At 40.2% G+C, this 27,383-nt stretch overlaps 1 protein-coding gene across 1 annotated transcript in view; it reads left to right on the forward strand.

The window, feature by feature from the left end:
* adam19a (ADAM metallopeptidase domain 19a) overlaps window positions 1-27,383 on the forward strand; it is a 283,587-nt gene that overhangs the window by 247,644 nt on the left and 8,560 nt on the right. The window contains exons 16-21 of the mRNA XM_050067214.1: window positions 4,648-4,852; window positions 9,398-9,475; window positions 19,498-19,606; window positions 20,541-20,682; window positions 23,750-23,849; window positions 26,231-26,482. Of these exons, the coding sequence (XP_049923171.1) occupies window positions 4,648-4,852; window positions 9,398-9,475; window positions 19,498-19,606; window positions 20,541-20,682; window positions 23,750-23,849; window positions 26,231-26,482 (886 nt within the window). The remainder of the gene's footprint in view (window positions 1-4,647; window positions 4,853-9,397; window positions 9,476-19,497; window positions 19,607-20,540; window positions 20,683-23,749; window positions 23,850-26,230; window positions 26,483-27,383) is intronic.

A 27,383-nucleotide genomic window follows, 5' to 3' on the forward strand; every position in this document is an offset into this window, starting at 1 on the left:
TGGGACACTGACTTTCTCTGCTAAAACATTATACAGATAGTACAATAGTGGATATAAAGCGTCCACACACCCCTGATAAAATGCCAGGTTTTTGTTATGTAAAAAAAAATGAGACCATGATAAATCATTTTAAAACAACAATTTTAGGGGAAAAACTCTAAAAAATAAAAACTTAAAATAACCTAGTTGCATAAAAGTGCACCCCCTTGAACTAATACATTCAAACTCATGTTAAATAGTAGTCAGGACACACCTGCCATCAATTTGAGTAACTCTCATTTACCCCAAATAAAGTTCAGCTGTTCTAGTTGGATTTTCCTGACATTTACTGAGTTGCGTCTTACATTAGAAGCTGTGATCTGCAAAGAGCGAACAAAGCATCAAAGGGTTCTCGTTGCTGAAAGGTATCAGTCAGGAGAAGGGTACAAAATAATTTCCACAGCATTAGATATACCAAGGAACACGACAGTCATCAACAAGTGGAGAAAATACAGAACAGCAGTGACATTACCAAGAACTGGACGTCCCTTCAAAACTGATGAAAAGACAAGACGAAAACGGGTCAGGGAGATTGCCAAGAGGCCAACAGCGACACTGGAGGAGCTGCAGGAATTTCTGGCGAGTACTGGTTGTGTACTACATGTCACAATGATCAATCAATCAATTTCAATCAATTTTATTTATAAAGCCCAATATTACAAATCACAATTTGCCTCACAGGGCTTTACAGCATACGACATCCCTCTGTCCTTATGACCCTCGCAGCGGATAAGGAAAAACTCCCCAAAAAAACCCCTTTAACGGGGAAAAAAAACGGTAGAAACCTCAGGAAGAGCAACTGAGGAGGGATCCCTCTTCCAGGACGGACAGACGTGCAATAGATGTCGTACAGAACAGATCAGCATAATAAATTAACAGTAATCCGCATGACACAGTGAGACAGAGAGAGAGAGAGACAGAGAGAGATGCAGGTAATGACAGTAGCTTACAACAACATTATTGATTATTGATTATTGATATATGATCTCCCATATTCTTCGTATGTCTGGACTATGGGGTAGGGTTGCAAGACAGAAGCCTTTTCTTACAAAGAAAAACATCCAACTACATTTAGCAAAACAACAAAAACAAAAACAAAAAAAAAAACGTCAAATTTCCAAAAAGCATGTGGGAAAATTTGTTATGGTCTAATTAAACCAAGGTCGTACTTTTTGGCCATAGTTCCAAAAGGTATGTCAAAACTGCGGATCACCAAAGAACACCATACCCATGGTGAAGCATGGTGGTGGCAGCGTCATGCTTTGGGGTCGTTTTTCTTCAGCTAGAACTGGGGCTTTAGTCAAGGTGGAGGGAACTATGAACAGTTTTAAATACCAGTCAGTTTTGGCCCAAAGCCTTCAGGTGTCTGCTAAAAAGCTGAAGATGGAGAAGAATTTTACCTTTAAGTGCAACAATGACCCAAAACATACATCCAAATGAACAAAAGAATGGCTTCACCAGAAGAAAATAAAGTTTTGGAGTGGCCCAGCCAGAGCCCAGACCTAAATCTGGGGGTGACCTCAAGAGGGAAGTGCACAGGAGATGTCTTTACAATCTGACAGAGTTGGAGCGCTTTAACCAGGAAGAGTGGGCAAATACTGTGAAGTTAAGATGTGGCATGCTCCTACCCAAAAAGACTGAATGCTGAAATACAATCAAAAGGTGCTTCAACCAAGTATTAGTTTACGGGTGTGCACATTTATGCAACCAGTTGATTATACGTTTTTATTTTTTTATGTTTTTCCCCCTGAAAGATTTGTTAGTTCTTCAACTGAATTGAACAGACCATAAGTCACATTGAAAGGGAAAAATGTTTTTTTAGTCTGTTGTTTTTGTTTTGCAGCCCTCAGATTTACTGTCTGGTTCAGTCTTGTCACTTTCATTAACCAGCAGACAGCTGATATCAGTGCTGAGCAGCAGACAGCAGACAGACACAGTTGGTAACCATTCTGCAAAAGTAGCACACAGCATGGAGGTTGCCAACAAGAAGGTTGGACTAAAAAAATGTCAAAAAGTAAAGTAGGGGTTGAAAAATTGGAGGCACATGTTTCCAAATGTAAAAAAAACGGACATATTTGTTAGGCGTCAGCATCCTTAAGTAGCCAGCAGCAGGAATTCTATTTTTGAAGAGCAGACTGAAGCAGTAAGATGAACACTAAATTGTTTAATTAAAGTGTTTATCACATTTTGTGTCATGTTTTAAGGAAAATAACACTCCAGAAATTGCTATTGTTACTTCTCTTATTATCTTTCATAGAAAATAGAAGAGCACAAATCTTACATCCTTTGTAAGAAAGTAAAATGAATAAAGGATGTTAAGTGAAATGAATGTGTAGTAACCCCCCCCCCCCCCCAACCAAAACTGTACACCGATCAGATAAAACATGAAAACCGCTGCTGGTTGTTCTGCTGGGAAACCTTGGGTTCTGTCATTCATGTGTGCCACCTGACACGCTCCAGCCACCCAAACACTGCTGCAGACCAATTGCCCCCCGTCATGGCGATGACATTTCCAGATGGCAGTGGCCCCCAAAGCAGGACAGCGCACCATGCCACACCGCAAAAAATGTCCAGTATTATCCAAAGGAACGTGACAGAGGGGAGCACAGCCATAAGAGAATGCCGTTGCCATACCGGGGTGCAGCGTGTCAGGTGGCATCCACTTGAATGCCAAGAACCAAGGCTTCCTAGAGGAAGATTGCATTGTAAAGTGATTATCAATGTTAATCACTTCATCTGTCAGTGGTTTTAATGGTGTGGCTGATCGGTGTACACTGTACATATGTAATCAACCCTCACTGACCTGAGCAGCTGTTAGCCCTAACAACCTGCCATATTCTGTCAAACTGCATTTCCAGCTTGTTCTGCTGCCCCCAGGTGGCCAGAAAACATTACCTGCGGCTTTAATGAAATTATAACAAACGTCCTCACAGTTCACTTCTGCAGTCATGTAGTCATCATGTGAGCGTTTGGTTCGTTACAAATCTTTTATCATCCATGCTAACACTCTCACAGAGTCAGGCCCTCTGTACACTGTCAACACAGCCTCTGAGTTTCCATGGCATGGTGCCAGAGCTAATTAATGGAGCCAAATTAGCGACTTAGCTATGGAAATGAGACTGTGGATTAAAGTAGCTGACGGCTTCCTCGTATGATACACCACTGCCCAAATCCATTATGGAGTCCCACAGGAGTCATTAGAGTGTTTTCTGGCCACAGTGCATCAGAGAGCTGATTAGGAGATATGTAAATGCACTATCTGGCTGTTATTAAGACATGTGAATAATCTGCACACAGCCGCTATCTGCCCATCAGTCTGTAATCCTCTTCATTTGTTTTCCTTGTGATGGAGGATGTGTGTGTGAGAGTACAAGCATTGGTGCGGCATGTATTTATCTGTTACCTGAATCTCTGTATTAATCAGGAAGATGTGGCTGGCTGCTGATGCCAGTTCATATGAATATTTGAAGGAGTTTTATGAACAAATCAGTACTGATTCCAATGAAAAATCTCAATTTCTTATGCAAATTGTGCCCACTGGGTCCAAAAATACAAGTCAGAACATCAGCCACATCTGCAACAAATTTGAAGCACCACAGTTTCGAGTTAAAGCATCAAACCAGTCTGGGGAAATTTGTCAGTGAATGATAATTGCAGAGTTTATTATAAAAATAACACAAAAAACCAAAGTAATTAACATAAATTAGTTCATTTTTTTTGGAACTGTGAACTAAAAATTCAAATTGTGAACTATGAAAGTGAACCAGTTCATTTTAATCTGTGTAAACTGAACTTTGAGCTAGCTTTTATGATGTGTGAATGTTCACAACAATGGCTGCAACACACACAAAGATGTTGCTAGCTACAGCTAACACCTGTACAGCAGGTATATTGGCTGTGGTGGCCAGGAAACATTTACAGACTTAGGGTAAGGGTTAGGAAAGGGTTAAAATTCAAGGAACAGGCTGGTAATATTAGATAATTTTCGTACTGGCAACACATTCCACAAAAGGCCAAAACCAGCAGTGTGTCTCACTACTCTATGACTTCACTACCTTGTCTGTGGCTCTCAGCTCCAAGCCCATTGGTTCTTACTGAAGATATTAATCTTTAAAGAGGACCTATTATGCTCATTTCAGGTATATAATTGTATTTTGGGTTTCTGCTGAAGCAAAGAATTCACAATTCATGTTAGTAGACCCATTCATCATTGGTTTGGCCCTGCACATGGGATTTGTTGGCAAGAAGAAAAATGTAGAATATCACCAGACGGATGATGAATTATGATTTGTATTGCTCTTTTCGATGAATCACATAAATGTCAACACAAATGTAAAAAAAAAAAAAAAAAAAGCAACCATCATGTGCTGGATCAGCCGGTAATCCGCAACACAGATTCACTGACAGAAGTCAGACTTTGGATGATAAATATTTTGGTAAAACAGAAGATCAGTCTGTCCCCTCTTCTCTGTAGACACCCAGGCTCAGTGTGACTGTGTGGAGCTGATCTGTAAAGCACCTTCTAAAAATGAACATCGAGCTCTAATGACTTTCCCCTTAAAACTAAAAGCTAAATGTTTGTTTGCATGTGCTTTTATCTCTGTCCAGTGATGCCAAGTGTGGTAAGATTCAGTGCCACAGTGCTGCCAAGAAACCCAAAGGCACCAACGCCGTGTCCATCGACACCACCATCAAGACGGGCGGCATCGAGGTGAAGTGTCGTGGCACCTACGTCTACAGCACCCAGGACGGCCAGGGCGACCTGCCCGACCCTGGCCTTGTCATGACCGGCACCAAGTGTGGAGAGGGCAAGGTTAGTCCACACTGGGCTGGGCTTTAGGGACCATAACAAGAGTCAGTCAATTAAGGCATTTAATCATTTAATATAATTATTAGAATATGTCATTGCATATTTGACTAGTCCACCAGTTTACATGAACAGTAAATGAGTTGGCTTGCTTACACAGGAAGGACCCAGCATGGAATGAGCATAAGGTTAACAAGGTTTTTGATCAGTATCAACACTTAACTCCACAATGACTGTATCTGACCACCTGCTGAGAACATGAGCACCTGCCTGGTATTTTGAACTGGCCTGCCGTTGAGGAGTGTGCAGGGGGAATGCATCTGGCAGCACAACACATCTGAGTCACAAAGGATTTAAAGCTGTGTTCTCAAGCCAAAGAAACAAATGCCAGTGCGGTGTTTCTGCTCTACTCTCTGAGCACTGTAGTACCTCTTCACCACATGATTCCTTTTGGATCTTTTCTCAAGTTCATGGGCTTAATCCTTTCTACAGGCTACCATAGCTGAGAGGTGAGGAGACAATCAGAAAGAGGTTCATGTTAAAGAGATTGGATAAAATGTGTTTACATGCCCCAGTGCGTGTAAGGTTCTGACATGTGTAGCTGCATATTGTGCACTGTAGCTTGGGTTCCAGGTTCCAAGATGAACAAATCTATAATTGAATCTTTTGTCTCTTCCAGCTCTGCTTTATTATCAAAGCAAAAAATGCAGGCTTCTCAGATTTTGCTGGTGAAAATGACAGCAGCAGCAGCAGCAGCAGCAGCAGCAGCAGCAGCAGCACATTATATCTGATGGAGATAATTAATGCAACAGTAAAGCTTGGGACAAACCTTAAAACTAGATGAAACGTTTTTAATGAAATAATTTTTATTTAAAACATTTATATATAGTACAGCAGCAATTTTTTTTTCCAGGAATTGGTGGAAACCAAAACCAGAGCTAAAAGCAGATTATATATTAGATGCAGTATTCCTCAGTTGGACATAAACACGACTCCAAATGAAAACTAACTACGCTCTGTGTCTGATGGTTGTGTAAATGTGTAAACTGATTGCTAGCATATTTGCTATAACTACACTTTAGGGCCTGTGTTGTGTAAACACTTTGTTCTGCTGTTATCATGTTTAAAAAAATCTATCAAGGGGCTGTATCCACATGGTGTTTTTTCTGAGCGTCAGCATAAGTCATTATGTGACATTCAGAGCATTGATATAGCAGCATACCACTATTGGCTATGTAAAGATATAGTGGAGTCTTTAGCAGAGAATGAAGTCACACTCCCTCTGTGTGTGTTGTAATCTGAGCTTCTCTGTGGTTTGTTGATCCATGAAGATTTACTTCTAATATATAACACAGAACGGTATGAGGACCAATAAAACTATGAAACATTACTATTGCAATTTCTCCTGGGATGGGCCACTTATTGAGTTAGATTTACTGGACTGTAACCAGGAGCTTTTCAAACTCTTCAAGTTTAGGCAACAAAAATGTGTATTTCTTACTAGTGTTTTACTTGAGATTACGATTACTTTGATAAGGACTGTAAGCATGTAATGGGCAGAAAATTTACATTTCCTATGAAAAGGAAAATGGATTTTGAAAAGACAAAATGTTTACGGATGGCGTCAACTAAGACGCCATCCGTAAACATCCAAAACAGACAAAAGAGTACTTCATATTTTGATGTTCAGATCCACTGACAAAGTGGTGGTATTTGACAAGTTGGGGTAAAAAGAAGTTGGGTTATCGCCGATATCGGAACGGTGTCGTTGCAGAACCGTACCCTCCAGTATCCCACTGGTTAACACCGTTGGCTCACTGTTGCCATTGTTTTGTACTGTTTATGAAGTTAGAACAATTAGCTGCCAGCTGCTGGCTCACCTCCATGCTGAGAACCGTGAGCAGACAATTCATACCCTTTGAATTTCGCATAGAGCCCCTTTAGGTTAACTCACACTAAGTTACCGAGTGTTTCCCACAGAATTAGAATCTATGTGTGGCGGTAGCTGACAACAGGAGCTCACGAGTCGCAGCTTGTGTGCTATCTTGACGAGGACTCCCTGGAAGAAGAGATCCTTTATCTCAATAGGACCTCCCTGGCTAAATAAAGGCTAAATAAATAAAAAATCAGTCTGTGTCCTCTCTCTAGATTCGGAGGTTTGTGCAAGTCCATGAACACAGCGCAGGCGTAACTTGCCTTTTTTCCCTCAGTAGAGTTTTGAGTGACTGATGGATTAAAGGAGCAGCTGTTTGCGAGTGAACAATTAAGTTTCACTTTCACTGCACCTGTTGTTCTGCTGCTCCGTCAGTGCCTAGAGTACAGTCTGTGCTCCAGTGTGGTGCAGTGAATAACTGAGCAATATATACATTCCAACAGTGCATCGAATGAACAATCCAGCTTCAAAAATAAACATCAAAATTATGTCTCCACAAATGAAAATGTGTGGGGAAACCCAGTTACATAATTATGTGGCAAGCTGCACCGAAATGAATTCAACAGAATTTGAATTTGATCATCACGTTAGATACCCCTGCCTACAGTAACATGGCATTCTGAATGCAGATGTTGGCTTAACTGAAACGACTTTTGATAAACTCAAACTTGCTGGCAAGTTCTATGGCCTTCAACTCTTCTCTGTATAGCCTCTTCAACTTGATCTTTTCACTTTCTCTTAGTGAATGAACCTGTGCAGAAAGAACATAATTTATTCAGAGTAAAGTTAGGAGTCAGTTGTCTGTGTTCTCGTTGCTGTTAGTCACTAATATTCTCCTTCGGAATAAATTATCAGGGTTTTATTTCAGCCCTCTTCATACGAGACTAAATGTCACAGGGACCCAGCAGGTCTGTTCTGTGCCAGGTGTTTGTTTAAGGCACTTTTTCTGATACTGATTTGGGTTGCAAGTTAGATGCTGAGTAGAATATAAATTTCCAACTAAAGCCACCTACACACACACAAAAATCATACAAAATAAGGGTTGAATTATGCATGTGGAATACATATGTATGAATATGCACACACACACAGAGGAATATCTGCAGTCTCCACCAGTAAATTCTATTTCTCTGTCTGTCTATATTGCTTTCCCTCTGCAGCACATTCCAGCCACTTGAATTCCATTTGGGCTATTGTGCGGGCGCAGTGAAAGGACTGAATAGTGCTGCATGAGTAATATATTATAAATAGGCAGCAGAGAATATTGTCTGCCATCCAGCATGATGAATTTTGAGTCATCATATTGAGCGGGCCTTTTTTCAACAGCAAATGCATACATAGCACAAAGCTGCTGCTTCTAATCACACGGTCACACATTCACCTACGCTAAATTGATTCCCGTGCTAACAATCGTAAAGCAACAACAGTAGGCAGAGCTGGAGATACAGTACTAATGCAAATACTAATATTAGTGCTAATTCAACTGAGTGATGGAATACTGAACAAAGAAACGATTCATTATAACCTGCAGTTTGCAAGAGACGCCTCTCACAAGACTTAAAAAGACACTTTTTACTGCTGTTTTTTCAACCCTAACTCAGATTACATGAAAAGGGATAGTTCAGATTTAAGCCTAATATGTATACAGAAGTTTAAGAAAATGGGTATAATTTCCCCTCAGCTTTAAAAACCACACAACCTTTGTTTTTCAGAATATCTGTGTCCACACAACAACGCAAAAACAACTCCAAACACTCGCAGGCATTAGCTGTCTTCAGCAGCCTCCCCTTGTCATGAAGGTTATAAAGTGTACAGGCTAATGTCACCTTTTCAAAACAGCTACGGAAAATATCATTACAACTTATGCTCGTTTAATATAAAGACAAAGGAGCATTGATTGATGTTGGTAAAAAAACAAAACAAAACAAAAAAAAATTTTTATCCAGCAGCAAATGGGTACAGTACTGTAGACCAGTGTAAACAACAGCCATTTAGCATAGCACTAACGTAGCTCTATATTTTTCTAATTTCAACAACGCTGACCAAGACCCAAAGAGGTATGACCGTTGGTAGATTTTTAGTTGATAGGTTTTGTTGTCTGTAAAATGCAGAATTGTGATTTCATGGCTCATTTTTGATTGGAAGATTAAGCTAAGATAATATAGGGCACAGATTACTAAACTGTCCGCACTCATTTACACATCAAGTTTTTTTTGTCTGCAGTCTGACACCAGAAGGGCTTCACGGCTTCTACCTATTCCCTATAAAAGTTACAATCCTCCTATAAAACCAAACGTCACTCCAGCATTAATGTCATTAAAATGAGTATTAGAGCAGCAGCAGAGACCAAATGTGTTACATGTGTGTAAAAGCAGCTCAATAAACATCATCAGAAGCTGTAAAATCTCATTTATAAAAGAAGTGATTTTGGAAGTGATTTAAAACAGGATACTGATGCTGCTTGGCCAATCTCCTCAGGCAGGAGCCAGGTTGTTCCAAAGCCCAAGGGCACTAGCAGAAGGCAGATCAAAGTGTGTATATGTGTGTGTGAGTGTGTGTATGAGTGTGCACTGTAATCTTTAACACAGTATGTGATCATTCTGCTTGTGTTGCCACAGGTGTGCAGAGACCGCCGATGCCAAAATGCCTCTTTTACCGAGCTGGAGACTTGCATTGCACGCTGTCACGGCAAAGGGGTAGGTGCACACACACACACACACACACACACACACTCTCACAAGCATACAGAGCCATGCAACAGACTCAACTCACTTAGCTGCCGGGCACGGCTCCCTAATCTTATTGTCACACTGTGTCCTTGGGCAAAGGTAGAGCTTTGCAGCGCTGTCACCAAGTCTGTCGTAAAAAAAGCAGGAAAATAGATGGCTGGAATACAACAGCAACTGAAGTGATGAACTATTCATTGGAGCAGTACAAGCAAGCCTGGGGCAGATAAGAAGGAATCATACATAGTTTATGAGTCAGTAATCAAGCTCTGGAGTGGAGTGTTTGGGGCTTTAAACACTTGTTACTTTAAGAGAAGATGGGGACGTGGATAGTGCTTATTTATCTGCAACACTGACTCTGACCTCTGAAGTCATTGTTGAACAATGGAGTTTATTGATATGGCCTCGATTCTATGAATCTGCTCAAGGAAACCCAACAAACAGAACCTGAGACACCCAAGAGAATATGAATCAAAAAGACAGGTACAGAACATGGATGAATGAATAAAGAGATGGATGCATACCTAAAATATCAAGAAAGTGTGCAGGGCTATAGAGAAACCCATCCCCTGGAATAGTTTACAGTTTACATACATATATATATATATATATATATATACATATATATAAGTTTATAGCATCTTTCTGATGTCCTACTGACCTCTACTGACCTCTGTCACCAGTAGGAGTCACTAGTGAGGTGATGAGGACATGATCCCTCACTGGCTTCCCACTGTGTTTTTCTGGAGCTTATGACCAGTGGGATGTACCATTATATGAAATAGAACCACAGCTTAGTGCTGTGGTGGCTTCTAAATTGACTCATGATATCTCAAGAAAAGTGCAAATTGTGCACAAATGTTCACTTGAACTCAGCGATGACCTCATTTGATTTTAGTGGTCAAAGGTCAAGGTCACAGTGACCTTGCATCCGTCTCATTCTTGTGAACACAATATCTCAAGAAAAACCTTCAAGGAATTTCCTCAAATTTGGCACAAACTTTTACTTGGACTCAATGATGAATTGTTTCGATTTGGTGGTCAAGGTCAAGGTAACTGTGACCTCACAAAACATGTTTTCGGCCATAACTTAAGAATTGTTATGCTAATTATGACAAAATTTCACACAAATGTCTAATAGGACAAAATGGTGATGTGATGACATTTTATATCCAAAAGGTCAAAGGCCAACTTATTTTCTGGCCTTTTAATAACGTCATATCTCAGGACCAGAAGGAGAGACATTTGGTCAGATACTGAATTCAATCAATCAATCAATCAATTTTATTTATAAAGCCCAATATCACAAATCACAATTTGCCTCACAGGGCTTTACAGCATACGACATCCCTCTGTCCTTATGACCCTCGCAGCGGATAAGGAAAAACTCCCCAAAAAAACCCCTTTAACGGGGAAAAAAAACGGTAGAAACCTCAGGAAGAGCAACTGAGGAGGGATCCCTCTTCCAGGACGGACAGACNNNTGTGTGACAATAGTCATATGTGTATAATAACAGTAGAAGTATGACTAATGACGGCAGCAGCAGCAAGAGGCATCTGGCAGGACCACGGCAGCAGCACAACCACACACGTCACGCTGTCCAGGCACCGCTGCGATATGAGTTAATCTGAGAGACAGTGGAGCACAAAGGCTCCGGAATTGGTGACACTAATCTTCAAACTGTGCTGACTGTATAGATCTTCTGTGCTGCCGGTGAGAAAGATGTGCATGAAGCATCCATGTTTTCACAGACATGGAAGTAACTAACTGCAACTTGACTGGTGTGCAGAGGCATGCAATTGTGAGGTGATAACTCTAGTCTGCAAATGTGAGATTAAGGAGACAGTTCTCCAAAACATGATCTCGTAGGACGTTTTTATTTACAAGAAGAAATTACTGTTTAATATTTTAAATTACCGTTAATATTTTTGGTTAAGCAGTAATCTCTAGTGACCATGGTAATTGTTCTGAAAGCAAAGGAGGAAGTCAGGCGAAGTAGTATACAGAGCGAAAAAGTCCGCTTATGGTGGGAGGGCAGGAAGTAGGGGTCAAACAAACATTGGACTTTCATCCAGGAGACCAGTGTTTGTGTCCCATGTGAAACTAAAAGTCAAGGTAGAGATATTTTAACAACAAAATGTAGTATGTCAATGTGTCACGTGATGTATGTGACATGAGATACATTATACATGACCTTAGTAATAAACATACTTATTTTAAGCCAAACCTAACCAAGGAGTGTTAGTGAAACTGCGACCATTAATGGTCATCAAAGCTATTCTGTCATTTACAAGTAGGTGTGCTAATTTAGGAAACACTTCTGCTGCTGTATTCAGAGGTATGAGCATACAAGTTATGTGGTCGTATGAGTTGGAGGAATTGTTGGAAAAAAGTAGATGTCACATGAGTCAGTGTCAGTTGGGTCTAAATACTACGAGTTTTAAAAGTTAAAAAAAAAACCCTGCAGATGTGGATTTAGAAGAAAGTGAGCATAACAGACCTCTGTAGCTCATCATCTCTGTTGCAGGCTAAAGGCTTCAGGCCACATTATCTGCTACTAGCAACACACCTGACTTTCTGACCAAACTGCTGGCTGTCAGTTGCAGTAGTTGTCTAAGTTATATGCAAATTAACTTAAACAGTGGCACCTCTTTCTAAATGCTAACAACTCAGTAAGCATTGTTTGTATTTACTTATACTTACATTGTGCTCAATGTGTAAAATATGATGTTCATTTACATTGTTGATAAACACTCCGCCAAATTAAATCATGCAGCGATGCAAATTGTTTTTCTCCGATAATAATTTGTAGTAAATATAATAAGACTGCTCTCAGGTGTTTCAAACAGAAAATAAAAAGCTGTCATAAACTGTGTGTAGCTTAATAAATTCTAGGTTATACAGACTCAATTTGATACAGTAAACACACAGTATACAGAGTTACTAGTTTATTTAATACACTTGACAATAGCTGATCTTATTTTGTTCGTAGAAGCTAAAATGAAAAGGGAAGCCAGAGTCTGATCTATTTTGTCATTTTTCAGTATATGGTTTCACTGGGCTCAGGAAAAAACACAGCGGTGTAATGCACTATGGCAGTTGCCATTAATGCTCCAGCAGAATGGCTCTTTGATAGCTGAGGGGTTTCAGACAGAAGCTGCTGACACGCTTCTGTCTGCAGTGTAATATTTGTAAAGCCACAGGAAAATGAAACCTGTGTTTCTCTCCACTTTCAGAATTTAACAACTGACAGTTTCCCCCTCGGTCCCCTGTCTGGTTTTACTCAGCCTCAGTTCCTCCAGTGAACACCTGAGAGCCCGTCTGAGACACAGATGGAAAGAGATGGATTTCAGATTCTTGCAGTATTAAAGATTTGTTACAGAGTTCAGACTTAAACAATTTTATTAGTTTGGTGAGTAGTTTGAATGATGTTCTACTGTGTCCTGATAATTGGAAAATTTAGCCTACAGCATTATAGACCCACTAAAACCACAGAGCTAAAAAAAAAATCATTAAGTTAGTTTAGTCTTTGGAGATGCATCAAAAAGGGTTCTTAAAGGGGGTCCCATGCCAGTGCGTCGGTAGCGTAGTGGATAGTGCCACCGCCCCATCTACAGAGGTGATGTCTCATTGCAGCGGTTGCAGTCCGGTTCGAGTCCGACTTGCAACCCTTTGCTGCATGTCATCCCCCCACTCTCTCTCCCCCCATTTCACACTGTCCTGTCCAGTCCATGAATGTCAAAAAACATTTTTGATCCAGAAAGCCCTGTATGTTAATTTTTTATGCGTGTTAGTGGAGTCACTTTAAAGTAAACGTTACTGCACTTAAGCGGTTAAAATTACTTACATTATTTAGGTGTTGTTTTTATCTTTTATGGCCAAAAGCAAAAAAGAAAGGTGGTAGCTTCTTCTGTAACTGATTGTAACATGTGCATACAGTATCGTTTCATATCAATCGCAGGCCCGTAAATCGTATCAAATCGAAATCGTATTGTGGCAGACTATGTAATATCAGCAAATATCATATCGTTTTAAAAAGAATTAATATAATATTGTATCTTGATGAAACTGGTGATTTACACTCCTATTATTTAATAATGTGACCCTCTATGTTGTGCTTCACAGTTAGAGAAGTAATAACCTGTGCAGCATTCTTGCACATTCTTTATGGGAAGTTATTGCATCGCACATCGTAGCCTGTGATTCAGTAGGCGCTGTCATCGTATAGTCTGTATACATCAAACTTGATGTTGTACCCAAGTTTATTAGATCCATGTTGCACAGTGTAGCTGCGCTTAACTTATAAGATTGCTAAAATCTCAAAGTCTTCAGGGGGCTTAAGGTGCGGGTCCTTATGTACGGAGATCACTATGTCATGTTTTTACAGTAGCCCAGAACAGACAAATCAAACACTGGCCATAGATAGGGACATGCGGGTTTTCACATTTTGCGTCAACGACCGAAGTTAGATGCCCCTTTGCAACAAGAGCTTAAGAAACACAGATTTGTAATGTGAAACTGGTTTATTCAGTGTTTGTATTGGTTTAAATCACCTGGTTCATTTGTTTTGGAGAGGAAGAGACCTATCCGGACAATTTAATTCCTGGTGAACACCTCCTGAACAATATACATTAAAGGAATTCTAACCAGAAGTTTCAGCTGGTTGCAATCTGTAGACTTACCACTAGATACCACTAAATCCTCTTAAATCTTTCATACTGCTCCATTTAGTTTGCTGTCCTCCTTTGCAGTGTGACCAGGCCTTAAACCCAGAACATTTTCAAAAGTTTTGCCACAGGCCTGTTCCATACTGACAGTCCAACCCTAGTTGGCATGGCCTAGTTTGTGTTTTGAACTGTTGCTTAGTTTGACCCTGAGCATTTGAAGCGAACCCAGCCTCAACCGAAATTTCACACCTCAGAAGTCTTTATAGACTCAATTCTCTGTTTATAAGGAGCAAGCTTACCAGGCATTCTTATTTGATTAGGAAATTTGAAATATTATGAGCGAGAAAAGAAATAGCAGACATATCCTGTCCTCCTATAATCCCCTTCTCCTTCTGTCTTCACTGTTGTTTTGTGCCGTTTGTCCCTTTGTTTGTTCTCTCCACTCAGTCTAACAGTAGATGGATAATGGAAGTGGCTCTGAGTCAGGATTATTCTAAATAGACAGTTTTGCCTTCCCCCCGGCTTAGGGTCTCCTCCTGTGTTATGATGTGTGTGTTGTTGTTGTTGTTGGGTTTTTTTTTTTTGGAATTATCATATGATTCATATTGATCCTCAGGCTTTTGGAGTGCTCTGGATGTCCATGCATATAAACAGGAATAATGAGCAGGGGAAGGGCTGCTGTTCTGAGAGCACTACTGGTTTGCATCTTTTAAAAAACTTATACAAAAGATTTTTTGTTAAAGAAGCTTAAAACATATTAGAAGTCCTGGAGACTTAGAAGGCTAAAGGATATGTTATATACCATTGATGGTGTGTTTAAATCCAGGTCATGGCGTTTCATTTCATACAGCTTTTCCCTTCTTTCTAAAAATGTGCTCACCAAGACTTGAAATCTGAACATTTCACAGAGAAACCCCAGCAGGCCTCCTGAATCTGAAGTAAAAGAGCTATAAGAATCAGCAAACAACTGTGCGCCCTTCATGTCGACCAAGTGCTAATGGGCTAAATAGGCATCTTAATCACTGATAGGATAATTACATCTGGATGTAATTGGAGCATGGCAGTATTTTCTCCTTCATTTAGGGGTGGTGAATTACACAAGATGTCTGGAGATATTAATCAAGTTTAAATTCTAATCTCAAGATAAAAGTTTCTTTTCACAAGTTTAAGACAAGTTAATTAAAACTCTAAGAGCTGATTTACTGCTAAATGTGGTGAAGTAAAGGGAGTTTTTTCCACTTCAGGTCACATTTCAACTCTTTAGCCAAGGCTACATCCACACTAATAAATTTTCTCTTTAAAAAGCATTACTATTGCTGTGTTTACACCTAGTGTACACACTACTCCAGTGTTTTGGAACCCCTGAACAGAGATTGTTTAAAACACTGCTGACTCTATTAGTTTAAAATTCGGTTTAGTCTGAGCAAGCAGAAACAGATACTTTTGGTAACAATGATGCAGAAACCTATGTTCACTTCACAATTAGGTTTTGTCATAGCCGTTTAACCACAAAAATTAGCACATGTATATGGGTTTTTAAATGCAGGGAAACCCAATATACATAGGCAATAGACTGCTTTCCATTTGCCAGTAGACTGAAACCAAGTACACAGCTCTGCAGCAGACAAATATGTATGTATATATATATATATATGTATATATTCTGTTTTTCATTCATTCATGCATTCATTTTGTGTAACCGCTTATCCTGTTGGGGGTTGCGGGGGGGCTGGAGCTTACCCCAGCTGNCCGTTTAACCACAAAAATTAGCACATGTATATGGGTATTTAAATGCAGGGAAACCCAATATACATAGGCAATAGACTGCTTTCCATTTGCCAGAAGACTGAAACCAAGTACACAGCTCTGCAGCAGACAAATATGCCTTTCTGTTTTTCATTCATTCATGCATTCATTTTGTGTAACCGCTTATCCTGTTGGGGGTTGCGGGGGGGCTGGAGCTTACCCCAGCTGACATTGAGCGAGAAGCGGAGTACACCCTGGACCTATGGTCAATTTAGAGTAACCAATTAACCTAACCTGCATGTCTTGTGGGAGGAAGCTGGAGTACCCACAGAAAACCTGCACTGACACAGGGAGAACATGGAAACGCTATATAGGAGGCCTCCCCCACCCTGGGGTTTCAACCCCCACCCTGGGTTCTTTCTGTTTTTTTAATTGTTTGTTTTGTTTTTTCTGTTTTTTTTCTGAACGTGACGTTCAGTGTCACGAACAGGCCAGAAAACAGGTTAGTAAACAGTAGAAAGCAGCATGGAGGCCAGTGAAAATGTTACGGTGGTTACTGCTTTTTATATATATCTTACCTATTCAGTCTCTCTCTCAAACTTGATGTCATCTCAATTTGGAATGATGTTTGAGCGCTGCTTGCATGGAAATGGACGGTGTTAGCGCATCCAACTGGGTGTTCTATGTCCATCACTGCCAATCGGAGCTGATCAGAGCAAATACTTGTTACAACTGCAGAGTCATTTGGCCTGGGGGTGAATGCTAATCGTAACCTTTCCCACTAAAGACAAAAGCCAGATGTTAGTGGCTGATAATGGTTTTTGGTCCAGTGGGAAAGGGGCCTTTGTCATAAAATGCCTAGCCAAAACATCATTGCGAGGTCTACATACCTTTTGTGACAGATAATGCACCTTGTACCGCTTTGATATGTTGCTGTATTTGCTTTGTAATGACTTCCAATCTGTTTTCTGCCGCCTTAATCGCCTTATACTCGTGTTACTTTCAGTAACAGATCCACCTTATCGTCGGTCCAAGCAAAGAAATCTCTGGACTTTTCAGCATCTCCGTAGTATTTTCTGTAGCTAAGCAACCAACTGCAGAATAGTCAACCTGCTTCCTGTTTACACCGGTGTGTGAGTGGCCACTGTACCTGAATGGTCATACAATATGCATGTTCGTTAGTATGGACAGAGATGAACTCTGAATTGGTGTTAAACACTTGTGTGTACGGAGATAATTTTTGCTTTAAAACACAATTTTAAAATGAAATCATATTAGTTTGGATGTGATTAAAGTCTCAAAAGTGACGGATTGCTGTTGCAGTAAAATGCAGACTGTTCTCCTTGTTAGGATCTGGCAGACGAGACAACCGCATAGCTGCATGCACCACCAGTCTCAAGAACAGTTTGCACCACCATGCCTTTAAGCTTCTCAACTAATAAACCCATATATTTCACATCACGTCTGCTAACTTGCTGCCTTCATTATTGACTGTAAGAATACACTATCAACATGACTAAGGACAGCTTGCCCTTCAAACATATGCGTATTGAGATGCCACTGCAGTGATGGTGACTTGATTACTTCTGGTACTTCCCAGGATTTGTCTATATGCAATCTTAGTATTTGATTGTATATTGCAATATTGTCAACACTGGCTGAATGCTCCCAGAGATAGTCAAGGGATAACTCCTCTGTTTATAGAGTGGAGCAAATATTTCTACAGTCTCATGGTGTTTAGTATATTGTCATACCACCCCTAACTGGTGCATGTTAAAAAGGAAGCAGAGGTTTGAAACTGCTGGAGCTGCAGCTCTGCACTTGGATGTATTAGCTGAACATCGCTGTGATTTATCGTTCATTTTAATTAGTCCTTTATTAAGACCAGGGCCCAGTTAACACATGAGGGGCCCCGGGCTGTGGCCCCCTACTAAACCTCTTGTTCCTTTTACTCTCTGTACAATGTGTATGTCCTGTGTGTGTGTATATATATTTATATTGGATTATGCACCATTAACACAAATTAAATAGACGCTTTAAAGGCCAACATCAGGGCTGTAGGCTACATACAAGTCTTAAAATGTCATCTTGTTGTGTTATTGGGAGCCAGAATAGAAAGAGTCATGGCTCAAAACTTAAATTTCATTATATACCAGCCGCCACTGCCCGTCAACAAAAAAAGAAGACAACTATGGTTTAATGCGGTAAGACAAAAGGACTGGACAGATGCAATCATCAAAAATGCTACGATAATGACTGCTAATAATGAATAATGAATAAATAATGTGTATTAAGGTTTATCATGTCCACCTAATCAGAAATTGGGGAGGTATTAAGAGGAATATTGGATTTCTCTGTAATGCTTACTTTTACGTGCATTAGCTAACGTTAGTTTTGATAGCAAAACAAACTGGAGGAAACTGTTAAAGTGTCGTCTTCCTTTGTAAGATTGGCACAGTAATCAACCACAAAGTTTCCTGTGACATCATCCATCCACTGACTGAGAGCATCTGGGTCAGCCAGTCTGGTCCCGTTGGTCAGTGGTGAATTATACAACTTACACTCGCAGCCCTGGACAGTGAGCAACCTGACATGGTGTGTTCATGAATTCAGTCTGACGCTCTACACTAAAATGAGAGCCCTGTTGGTCGAAGAAACAGAGCGTTATATTTTTACACATTCACTCTGCTCGACGCTCTGCTGCTCCGTCTCCCCAGCCAGAGTGCGCTCTGCCACTGGATAACCAAACGGTACATTCCAACAGCGCTTTGAATTTACGAATGATCCAGTTTAAGCCAGAGTGCTCCAACACTCAGAGGGAAAATTTCTGAACGCGCCACTCTTATCCTCCTCCACTGTCTAAAACAAGCCAACAGAACTTGCAAGGTAGCGCTAACTAATGCCTGTGGAGAATCGTTTTGCCTCCAGCTAAGCCCCGCCCACCAAAAAATAGCATACTGTTTACTAACAGCGTAAGGTCTACTAACTGAAATAATGAAGTTGTGAAAAATATCATACAGATAGTCAGATGTACATTTATAAGCAGCAGCCACCTTTTTCAGGAATTTCATTTCAGTTTATATTGTGCTGTTGTGATTGAGAACTGTCACACAATGAAGCTGGTGCCTTTGGGTCCCATGATGGTTTTGGGCCTCAGGGCAGCTGATCATTTTGCGCAGAATAACTTAGGTGAGAACTGGGGACAAAGGAAGTATACACTCCACTTCTTACTTCATCAGACAGACACAAAAAATCAAATCAAACTAAACATAAAAAGATACATAATACACACATAATGGAAGCAGATGACACAAATGTGAGATATTGTTACTCATAATGTCAGTGCTCTGCAGTCTGCTCCATTTATAAGGTGAATGTGTGCAAAGGTAGAGGAAGGAAAATCCCATTAAAACACACAGTGCCAATCTGTAGTAAACAAGAAATTAGTGCTTCTAATTTGGCTGGTACACCTCCAGGCACACACGTACAAGATTATACTGAGACTGAACTGCAAATCACATTAACGTGTGTGTGTGTGTGTGTGTGTGTGTGTGTGTGTGTGTGTGTGTGTGTGCATAGGTGTGTAACAGTAATGGGAACTGCCACTGTAATCGCGGCTGGGCTCCACCCTTCTGTGAGAAGCCAGGACTCGGCGGCAGCGTGGACAGTGGACCTGTCCAGTATGACAGTGAGTTTACACACACCCGCGCAAACTCTCCCTCCATCTGCACACTAATAAGATAAATTAGTAAATGTGTGTCATATTGCAGGTTTCCCCTCCATATTACTGTTATCAGATTGTTTTCTCAAACATCTCACTGACACACCACATCAGCAGCATTATGTTTAAACCTCATCTGTTGGGGATGTGCAGGCCACTGGAGCCAGCAGCTTTATGCCATCCCCGTCAAAACAGCTTGGCTATGTGTTGCTTGCTGTTGTGTCCGAGCAAGTCATGATTCTGCACAATTTATTACATGACAAGGAGACAATAGAGATGTGTGAGGAAATGTCTCCATCTCACTGTGGATGTGAGGCCAAAAAGGAGGAGAGACTTCATCAGTTCTACGCAACAAACTAATTTTTTTTTTGAAGACACATGCCTGTGAGAAACGTTTGAGGAGCTTTGTCAAGTCTGATGCCTTAGTTGAAGTCCGAAGTCAATAATTTGGAGTTGGTATTCCTGACTTCTGATACACACGTGCCCCATTGGATCTGTTCAGGAAAACACGGACACCTGCATCAACTGATGTTTGCATTACAAGTCTCTGAGCTTCCCAGGCATGAACACAGGACTAATGATGCCATAGTGATGTCATCAGGGTTATGTCAGCATTGGCTTGAGACTACAAATTTGTAACGGAAAGTCTGAGTAACACACTGTGGATGGGGATTTTGATTGACGTGGGTTTAATTTGGCAGGGAGGGTCCAAAACAAAGACATGTTCTAGTTGCATCATGGGAATTGTAGGAACATTAATATTAACCATTCATTAATAAATCTGTTTTTGTGTGTTCTAAAAAAAAAAGTTATCTTTTACTTTCCACACTGTCTCAGCAATAATGAAGTTTTCATGGAGTTTTCACAGTGTGATGATGCAATAATAATGATGTGTCTACAGGTCAGGTGGGGCTGGTGGTGGGGCTGCTGTTTGCCTTCCTGTTGGTCCTGCCTGTAGTGCTGCTGCTCTTCTACTGCTACAGGATCAAGACTTCCTATTACCATAAGTGGCTTTCCCAGAGAGAGAAGAACAAGAGCAACAAGTACTGTATCCTGTCCTGTCTGTCTGTCTGTCTGTCTGTCTGATAGTGGTTGGCCTGTCATGATAACTACTTTTGCCACAAGATATACTGTCTCAGAAAAAATGCAAAAAAAATATTATTCAGGGTTCCTGCAGAGTCTTGAAAGGCATAAACTTTATTAATCTGAAAATATGGCCTTAATTTATTTTAAATCAGTCTTTTAAATGTCTTCAAAATTCAAAGACATGAAAAGCAGGATTTTATGATTTTTTTTATCTGACATTGCATCATAAAATCAAAGTAATTGGTTACATCTATGTTTTTTGAAGAATTTAAATGAATGCCTCTCACATTAACAACACACAGATGAGAAAAAAGGAACCAACAACACTCTTTTTTTTGTTTACGGCCGGGATGCTCGGAGCAGAGGATCCACTAACTGCATATTCAACAAAAATTGGCTATTTAACCAAGATTTTGTGGCATAACTGAAACTGGTACAAGGCAATGAATACAAAGCTCAGTGTGTTTTACACAAAACGTTTTTCAAACTTGGCATGATGGGAGTCAAGGCAGTGCAATCCAACATGCAGAGTGAGAAACACAAAATTGGCAAGAATTTCCTAGTCCTGTTCTGCCCTCGTCTCCTCGACAAAACCAAAAAAGTCATTGATGTCAGTTCAGGGGTTTTTTTTTAATTTTGTTTTCGTTTGTGTATTGTTTTTTCTTAAATTTTGGTTATTGTTAAATTGGGTTTGTTAAAAACTCTGCTGTTTATTCAAATAGGCATATAAACACAACGGGCAATATCAGCAAAATGATCAGGTAATGCCCATATATCTATCGTACAATGAGTTACTACGTAATTATCATGACAAGCCTACTGTTTGTCTGTCTGTCAGCTAAAAACACATTACACACATTACTGGAACTACATCCTGAACAGAGGGGGAATCATGGAAGTACATATATGATTTACGGGGGCACTATTGCATTATTGAAGGTTATTGTACCTGTTGACATTTCCATAATTAATCATAGTAATAATTACAGTGATAATCTTTCAGTCAGAAGAAAGATCTTTTGTATAATTCTTGACGCTTGATTCTCTCTGTCTTGGAGCTGGTTTATTTGTCGAAAAACAACAGTGTTATTACTATGCAGTGGAGCCTTTGCATATCACACTGTCTGCATGAGAAGGGAGGGAAACAAAAAGTGAAATAAAGAGAAAATGAATCATGCATAGAAGAAAGAAAATATTTCAGAAAAAGGAAGGAAAAGTAAAGGAAGGGTGGAAAGAATGATGCAGAGAAAATGTGGCGGTAGAATGGATTTTAAATAAGTCATGGAGGGAGGAGGAAAGAAATGAGAAAGGGAGACAAGGAAGGTAAGTGCTGAATTACAGGAAAGAAGGAAGGAAGGAAGGAAGGAAGGAAGGAAGGAAGGAAGGAAGAAAGTACGCCAGCACTCTAAGCAGATTGATGCATACACCAGAACTTTCCATTTTTACATCAGCATAAATGGCAGCATTTTGTGCTGCAGCTCACCTCCATCAGAACCAAACAAAATCCATGTCCCCATAAACCTCGCTGCTTCCTTTATGAGCACTGCCATATAGCTCACCCAGAGAGACAGCCTCGTCATAACACTGGCTGAGTTAGTGCCTCTGAAAATACTCAAGCGTTCCATAGTGATTTACAGAACAGAAATGTGTCTGGAAAGGATCCAGCATTACAGCAAGCTTTTAAACACCCTGACCTTCCAAATGAAGACTGAGAGAAGGGCTAAATATTGGTGCTATTGGGCCTCGGCAAGATTTTACGGTAACTGCAGCTAAAGCGAGACAGAGGGGAGACGACGATGTGAATGGCTCACGACATGGAAAATTGAGCCGCTACGATGATTAAAAAGACTCTTAACAGGAGCAGCTGTGCTGAAAACCCTCTGCTTTTTTTGGTTTTGTTCCACGGCCAATCGTTTTGGGTTCATTTACAGTTCAACAGCGGAACAGCGGGTGGCTTGAGCTGATTAAAGGCCTCTCTAAGCATATATACATCCAGTATGCTTGGAAAGCCTTCCAATCAGCTAAGAGCCTGCAGTGTATACATACACTGACTTACCAGTTTAATACATACACCTCTACAGTCTAATTCAATCCAATGCCACAATGCTGCAGTAAATCTTTCCTTTGTGAAGCTTCTAATGTTTAGGTTGACTGTAGTTAGCTGTGTTGTTGAAATAGATTACATGTGTCTGTTAGAGTTAGAGGTAGAGTAGAGGTAACTTGTTGATTTTAAAGCTGCATTAATTGATATTTTTATGCCTCTGCGCTGCGCCTGAGCTGCGACATTTCAAGAACACCTTTGGGACCTTCTTCAATTTGGCACAAACGTCCACGTGGACTCAACAGTGGACTCATTTGATTTTGGTGGTCAGAGGTCACAGTCACTGTGTTGCTTGCATCCATCTCATTCTTGTGAACGCAATATTTCAAGAACACCTTGAGGAAATTACTTCAATTTGGCACAAACGTGCACTTGGACTCAACAATGAAGTGATTCGATTTTGGTGGTCAAAGGTCAAGGTCACTGTAACCTTATAAAACATGTTTTTGGCCATAACTTAATGATTTTAAGTGTGACATAATGTCACACAAATGTCTAAAAGGATAAAATGATTAAGTGATGACATTGTGTATCCAAAAAGTCAAAGGTCAACCTCACCTTGACATCAGATCATTCTCTAAAAACACTTTTCTCGACAGTACTTGTCATAACTCAGGAACAGAAGGGGAGACATTTGGTCAGATACTGAATTGATGACACTAATCTTGGGTGTCCACCTTCAAACTGTCCTGACTGTATAGATCTTCTGTGCTGCCAGATTAAAGATGTGTGTCAAGGATCCATGTTTTAGAATATGTAGCTTCTTTGTAGCAACATCCATATTTGAAGCATTGTCTGCTGTCATGGCTTCACATGAGTCTGGACAACCATGGATGTAAACTGTAACTTTACTGGTTGCTGGAGGAAAACAGCCACAAGGTTGTAATTATATTTTTTTTATCTGCCCTCATTTCTCTGCTCAGGACGGAAGCATCGGTGGAGAAAGGAAAGAACGGCCATCTGAATCCTGCCTTTCACCTAAAGGTGGTTGGACCAATCAACAAAGCCAGCGGCCACAAGGGGGTGAGTGGATTGTGTGTGTGTGTGTGTGTGTGTGTGTGTGTGTGTGTGTGTGTGTGTGTGGTAAAGAAAGAGAATAAAGGGTAAGTAGGAAGGAAATAGGAGGGTGGTCACTGTTTCTCTTGCTGTGTTTTAGTGAATAATAGAGCGTCCATGTGGTTGACCTTTATATTAAACTGCCTCATTTTGCAGCAGCTTGTTACTTTGTGTGAACACTTAGAGTTGGCCTCCTCCCACCTTCACAACACTTCTCTCCACTAGTTCAATGTGCCTATAGCATTATTTCATCATGTTGTTACTTCCTTATTTTTATAGCGTTTATTTCGCTGAAAGGCTTGGCAGCTCAGGGTTAGGGTACATTTGTCACTGGCAAGGAAAGAAATACAAAGGGAGCAAGAAAGGAAAGGGAGGGGCAAAGGATGGAAGGAAAATGGGAAGGGATATCAATGAGTCTTAAATACTAAGAATAAACGTTTATAGACAAACTACATCTCTGTGGTATTTACTGTAACACTGAGACCTTCATATTGACTTCACAATTTTAAGCTCATCTTTTGTTATCTAACCAAAGGTAGATCACTCCCAGTTTTGGAAATGTCAGACAATAATAGTGCTTTGGGAAATGGCATGCAAAGTGTTCCAATAAATATTAAGATATGAGGTCCCCATGTTGATACTATAGTAACATACTTTGTTTCTGTTGTTTCTTTGAATAAATTGTATCAAGATGCAGTACATTTGGGGTTAAAATACTATTAATGTTGGGTGAAAAATCTGCTGAGCAGTTGAGGAAATTTCGCTCCACAGACCCAAGATCAAAGGCTGGTAACGGTTGAAGAAGTCTTCTTTTAGCCCAGTATTTCAGTATTTCTCTAACAATAAATAGACATGACTGAAATAACAAAGCTAAATAAAGAATGTGATCAGATAGACCAAACAACCTACAACTGTCATCAGACTCAGTCAAATTATTTCAAATGCTAACCCTAAATTTTGATTGCTGCACAGAAGGATTAGGCTACTCCACACCTTATGCCTGCTGAGTCCCACCTACCTGGAAATAGAGAGATTTTTCATGAAATAACCAAACTTGTTTCAATTTTGGCAGAAAGAAATGTGTTCATGTAGGACCACATCTCTAATTAACCATAAAAAGCTGACTGAGAATATACGTTTTCAGGGCTTTTATTGATAAAACTTTCACCTACCATGAAATAAGAAGAAGTGGAAGAATAATGAGAAACATTCACATTATTCAACTTAAATCGTAACACTGTAAATGGAATAAAAGTGAATCCACTAACAGCACTGTTTGAAAGGAAATACTGTGAAATTACCAGTTATTACTGAGCAGACAATTCAAACAACAATAAAAAGTTTGAAATACATCCAAAAAAGAGGGGGAATAAAGCCATAAAATAATATCATGAAAAGTAAAATATTAATTGTTAATTACACAATTTATTGGAGGGTATAAGAAAATAGTAAAAAGTAGTAATAAAAAGTAAAAGCAATGCTGTAAGATGAGTTTTTAACAGGCTGTGAGAAAAAAAGTGCTTTTAGAGCCTCTGTGACAAAATGGGTGACAGATAAGGGTTGGTGGTAACACCATTTCTCTCTTTGCTCATTTTGGCAAGTAACTATTTATCTTTGTCCCATTTTAGTTAGAGAAAACTTTCTCTTAACCATAAATTCATGTCAGAGATTCAGTTTAAGGGAGTTAAGGGCACTGATTCATTCAGGATCAAATGCGAGATAGAGTTGGGTGTCATCAGCATAACAATGAAAATTAACACTATGCTTATCAGTATTGATGGCTAAATTAAGTCACATGAACCATTTTCTTTATTTTCTGAGCCCACTAGATGTAGGTGTTTGTTTACCAAAGGGTTAAAATTTAAGTACCATCCAGTGTTTTGAGATAATAAAGAGAATGGATGAACACAAATGAAGATATAAAAAACTAAAAAGTAGCGGACCCAGGAGGGTGCCTTGAGGCTCTCCATGTAGAATATTCTTTGAGATGAGAAGCTTTGAAGTAAGACAAAATAATTACAATCTGATAGAACTGAAACCAGTTTAGGACCCATATTTCCAAACTGTTAATCGGAATGTTGTGAGCAAACAGAATCAGAGGCTACACTCCAGTCCAAAAGTAAGAACACTTTTTTTTAGTATTTTCTACCTTCACTAGAGCAGTTTGACACCAGACTAAAACCAATAAACCCTCTGATAAAGGGTTGCTGTTTACGTGGTCTGTCAGTTGTATGTAGACTAGCTTTTACAAGATTTTGCGGAAAACAGCAGGTTGATTTTTTTTTTTTTTTTACTTTAAGCACAAACTTTAAAAAGTGAAGTTTGTGTTGTCTTTGCTTTGATTCTAGCTTCCTCACACCAGCAAAGAGGTCCTGCCTCTGAGACCAGGCCCTGCGCCCAATGGCACCCAGCCAGTCAACATTGTGCGACCTCTGAGACCCACCCAGTCACCCCAGGGTGGTCCCCGGGACCTCAAGGTGGTTCGTCCCCCTCTGCCAGCTAGCAGGCCCCCAGCGGCCCCACCAAAATCCCCTGCAACCCCACAGAGACTCAGCCCACCCAAGAAACCTCTGCCCCTCAACCCGACACGGTCTCCACTGGTAAGGCTCTTTGTGACCTCTTGTTGTTATAATTGAATTTTAAAACTATAACCTATAAATCATACCACAGAATGTAAAAGCCAGAATGGACTTAGGGAGCAACATCCAGGCAGGGAGCCACAAAGGATTTATGCTTTAGGAAAGCAGAAACTAACACCTCTTTTCACATTAAGTTAGAGACAGCTGTCCTAAGACATTATGTGTAGGAAGAATGGTGCTACTGTGCAGGCATATTTATTTATAGTGGTAATGTTAAAAAAAGACCTCAGTCTTATTTCCATTATTTCAGTCACCAACAGGGCATCGATGTGAGCTGTCAGGCAGCCAGACAGATAAATTAGTCTCCATGTTACACTATACAGTAAGAGCTTCATAAAAACAGACTACATTTTGTGAGCTCAGGTGTTAATACAAGACAGTGAAGCACTGTGCTCCTCTGTAACAGTTCTGGACAGCATATCAACCATCCCAAAATTAAAGAATGTGGTATGTAAGAGACATGTGACCCTATTTAAATGAAATGCTTGGTGCTAAAGTGCAGGGTGGAAGTGCATTTAGGGCGTTTTCAAATCCTCTTTGCTAGTTAAATGGTGCACAAACTGGGTGCAAAGTAAGGTGCAAGAGGCAAAGGACTTGTATTTAATCCCTTTATTAATCTTAGGTTTGGTGCAGCATCTGCAGTGATGCATGTGCTGAGCCAGACCGTCTTGGAGAAGAGGGAGCTGAGCCAGAAGGTGAAGCTTTTGATTTACAGGTCCATCTCCACCTCAGTCCAAACCCTCACCTATGGTCATGAGCTCTGGGTGGTGACCGAAAGAATTAGATCACAGATGCAAGCGACCAAAATGAGTTTCCTCCACAGGGTGGCTGGGCTCAGCCTTAGAGATAGGGTGAGGAGCTT

Source organism: Epinephelus moara, chromosome 17, assembly GCF_006386435.1.
Source record: "Epinephelus moara isolate mb chromosome 17, YSFRI_EMoa_1.0, whole genome shotgun sequence".
Taxonomy (NCBI): domain Eukaryota; kingdom Metazoa; phylum Chordata; class Actinopteri; order Perciformes; family Serranidae; genus Epinephelus; species Epinephelus moara.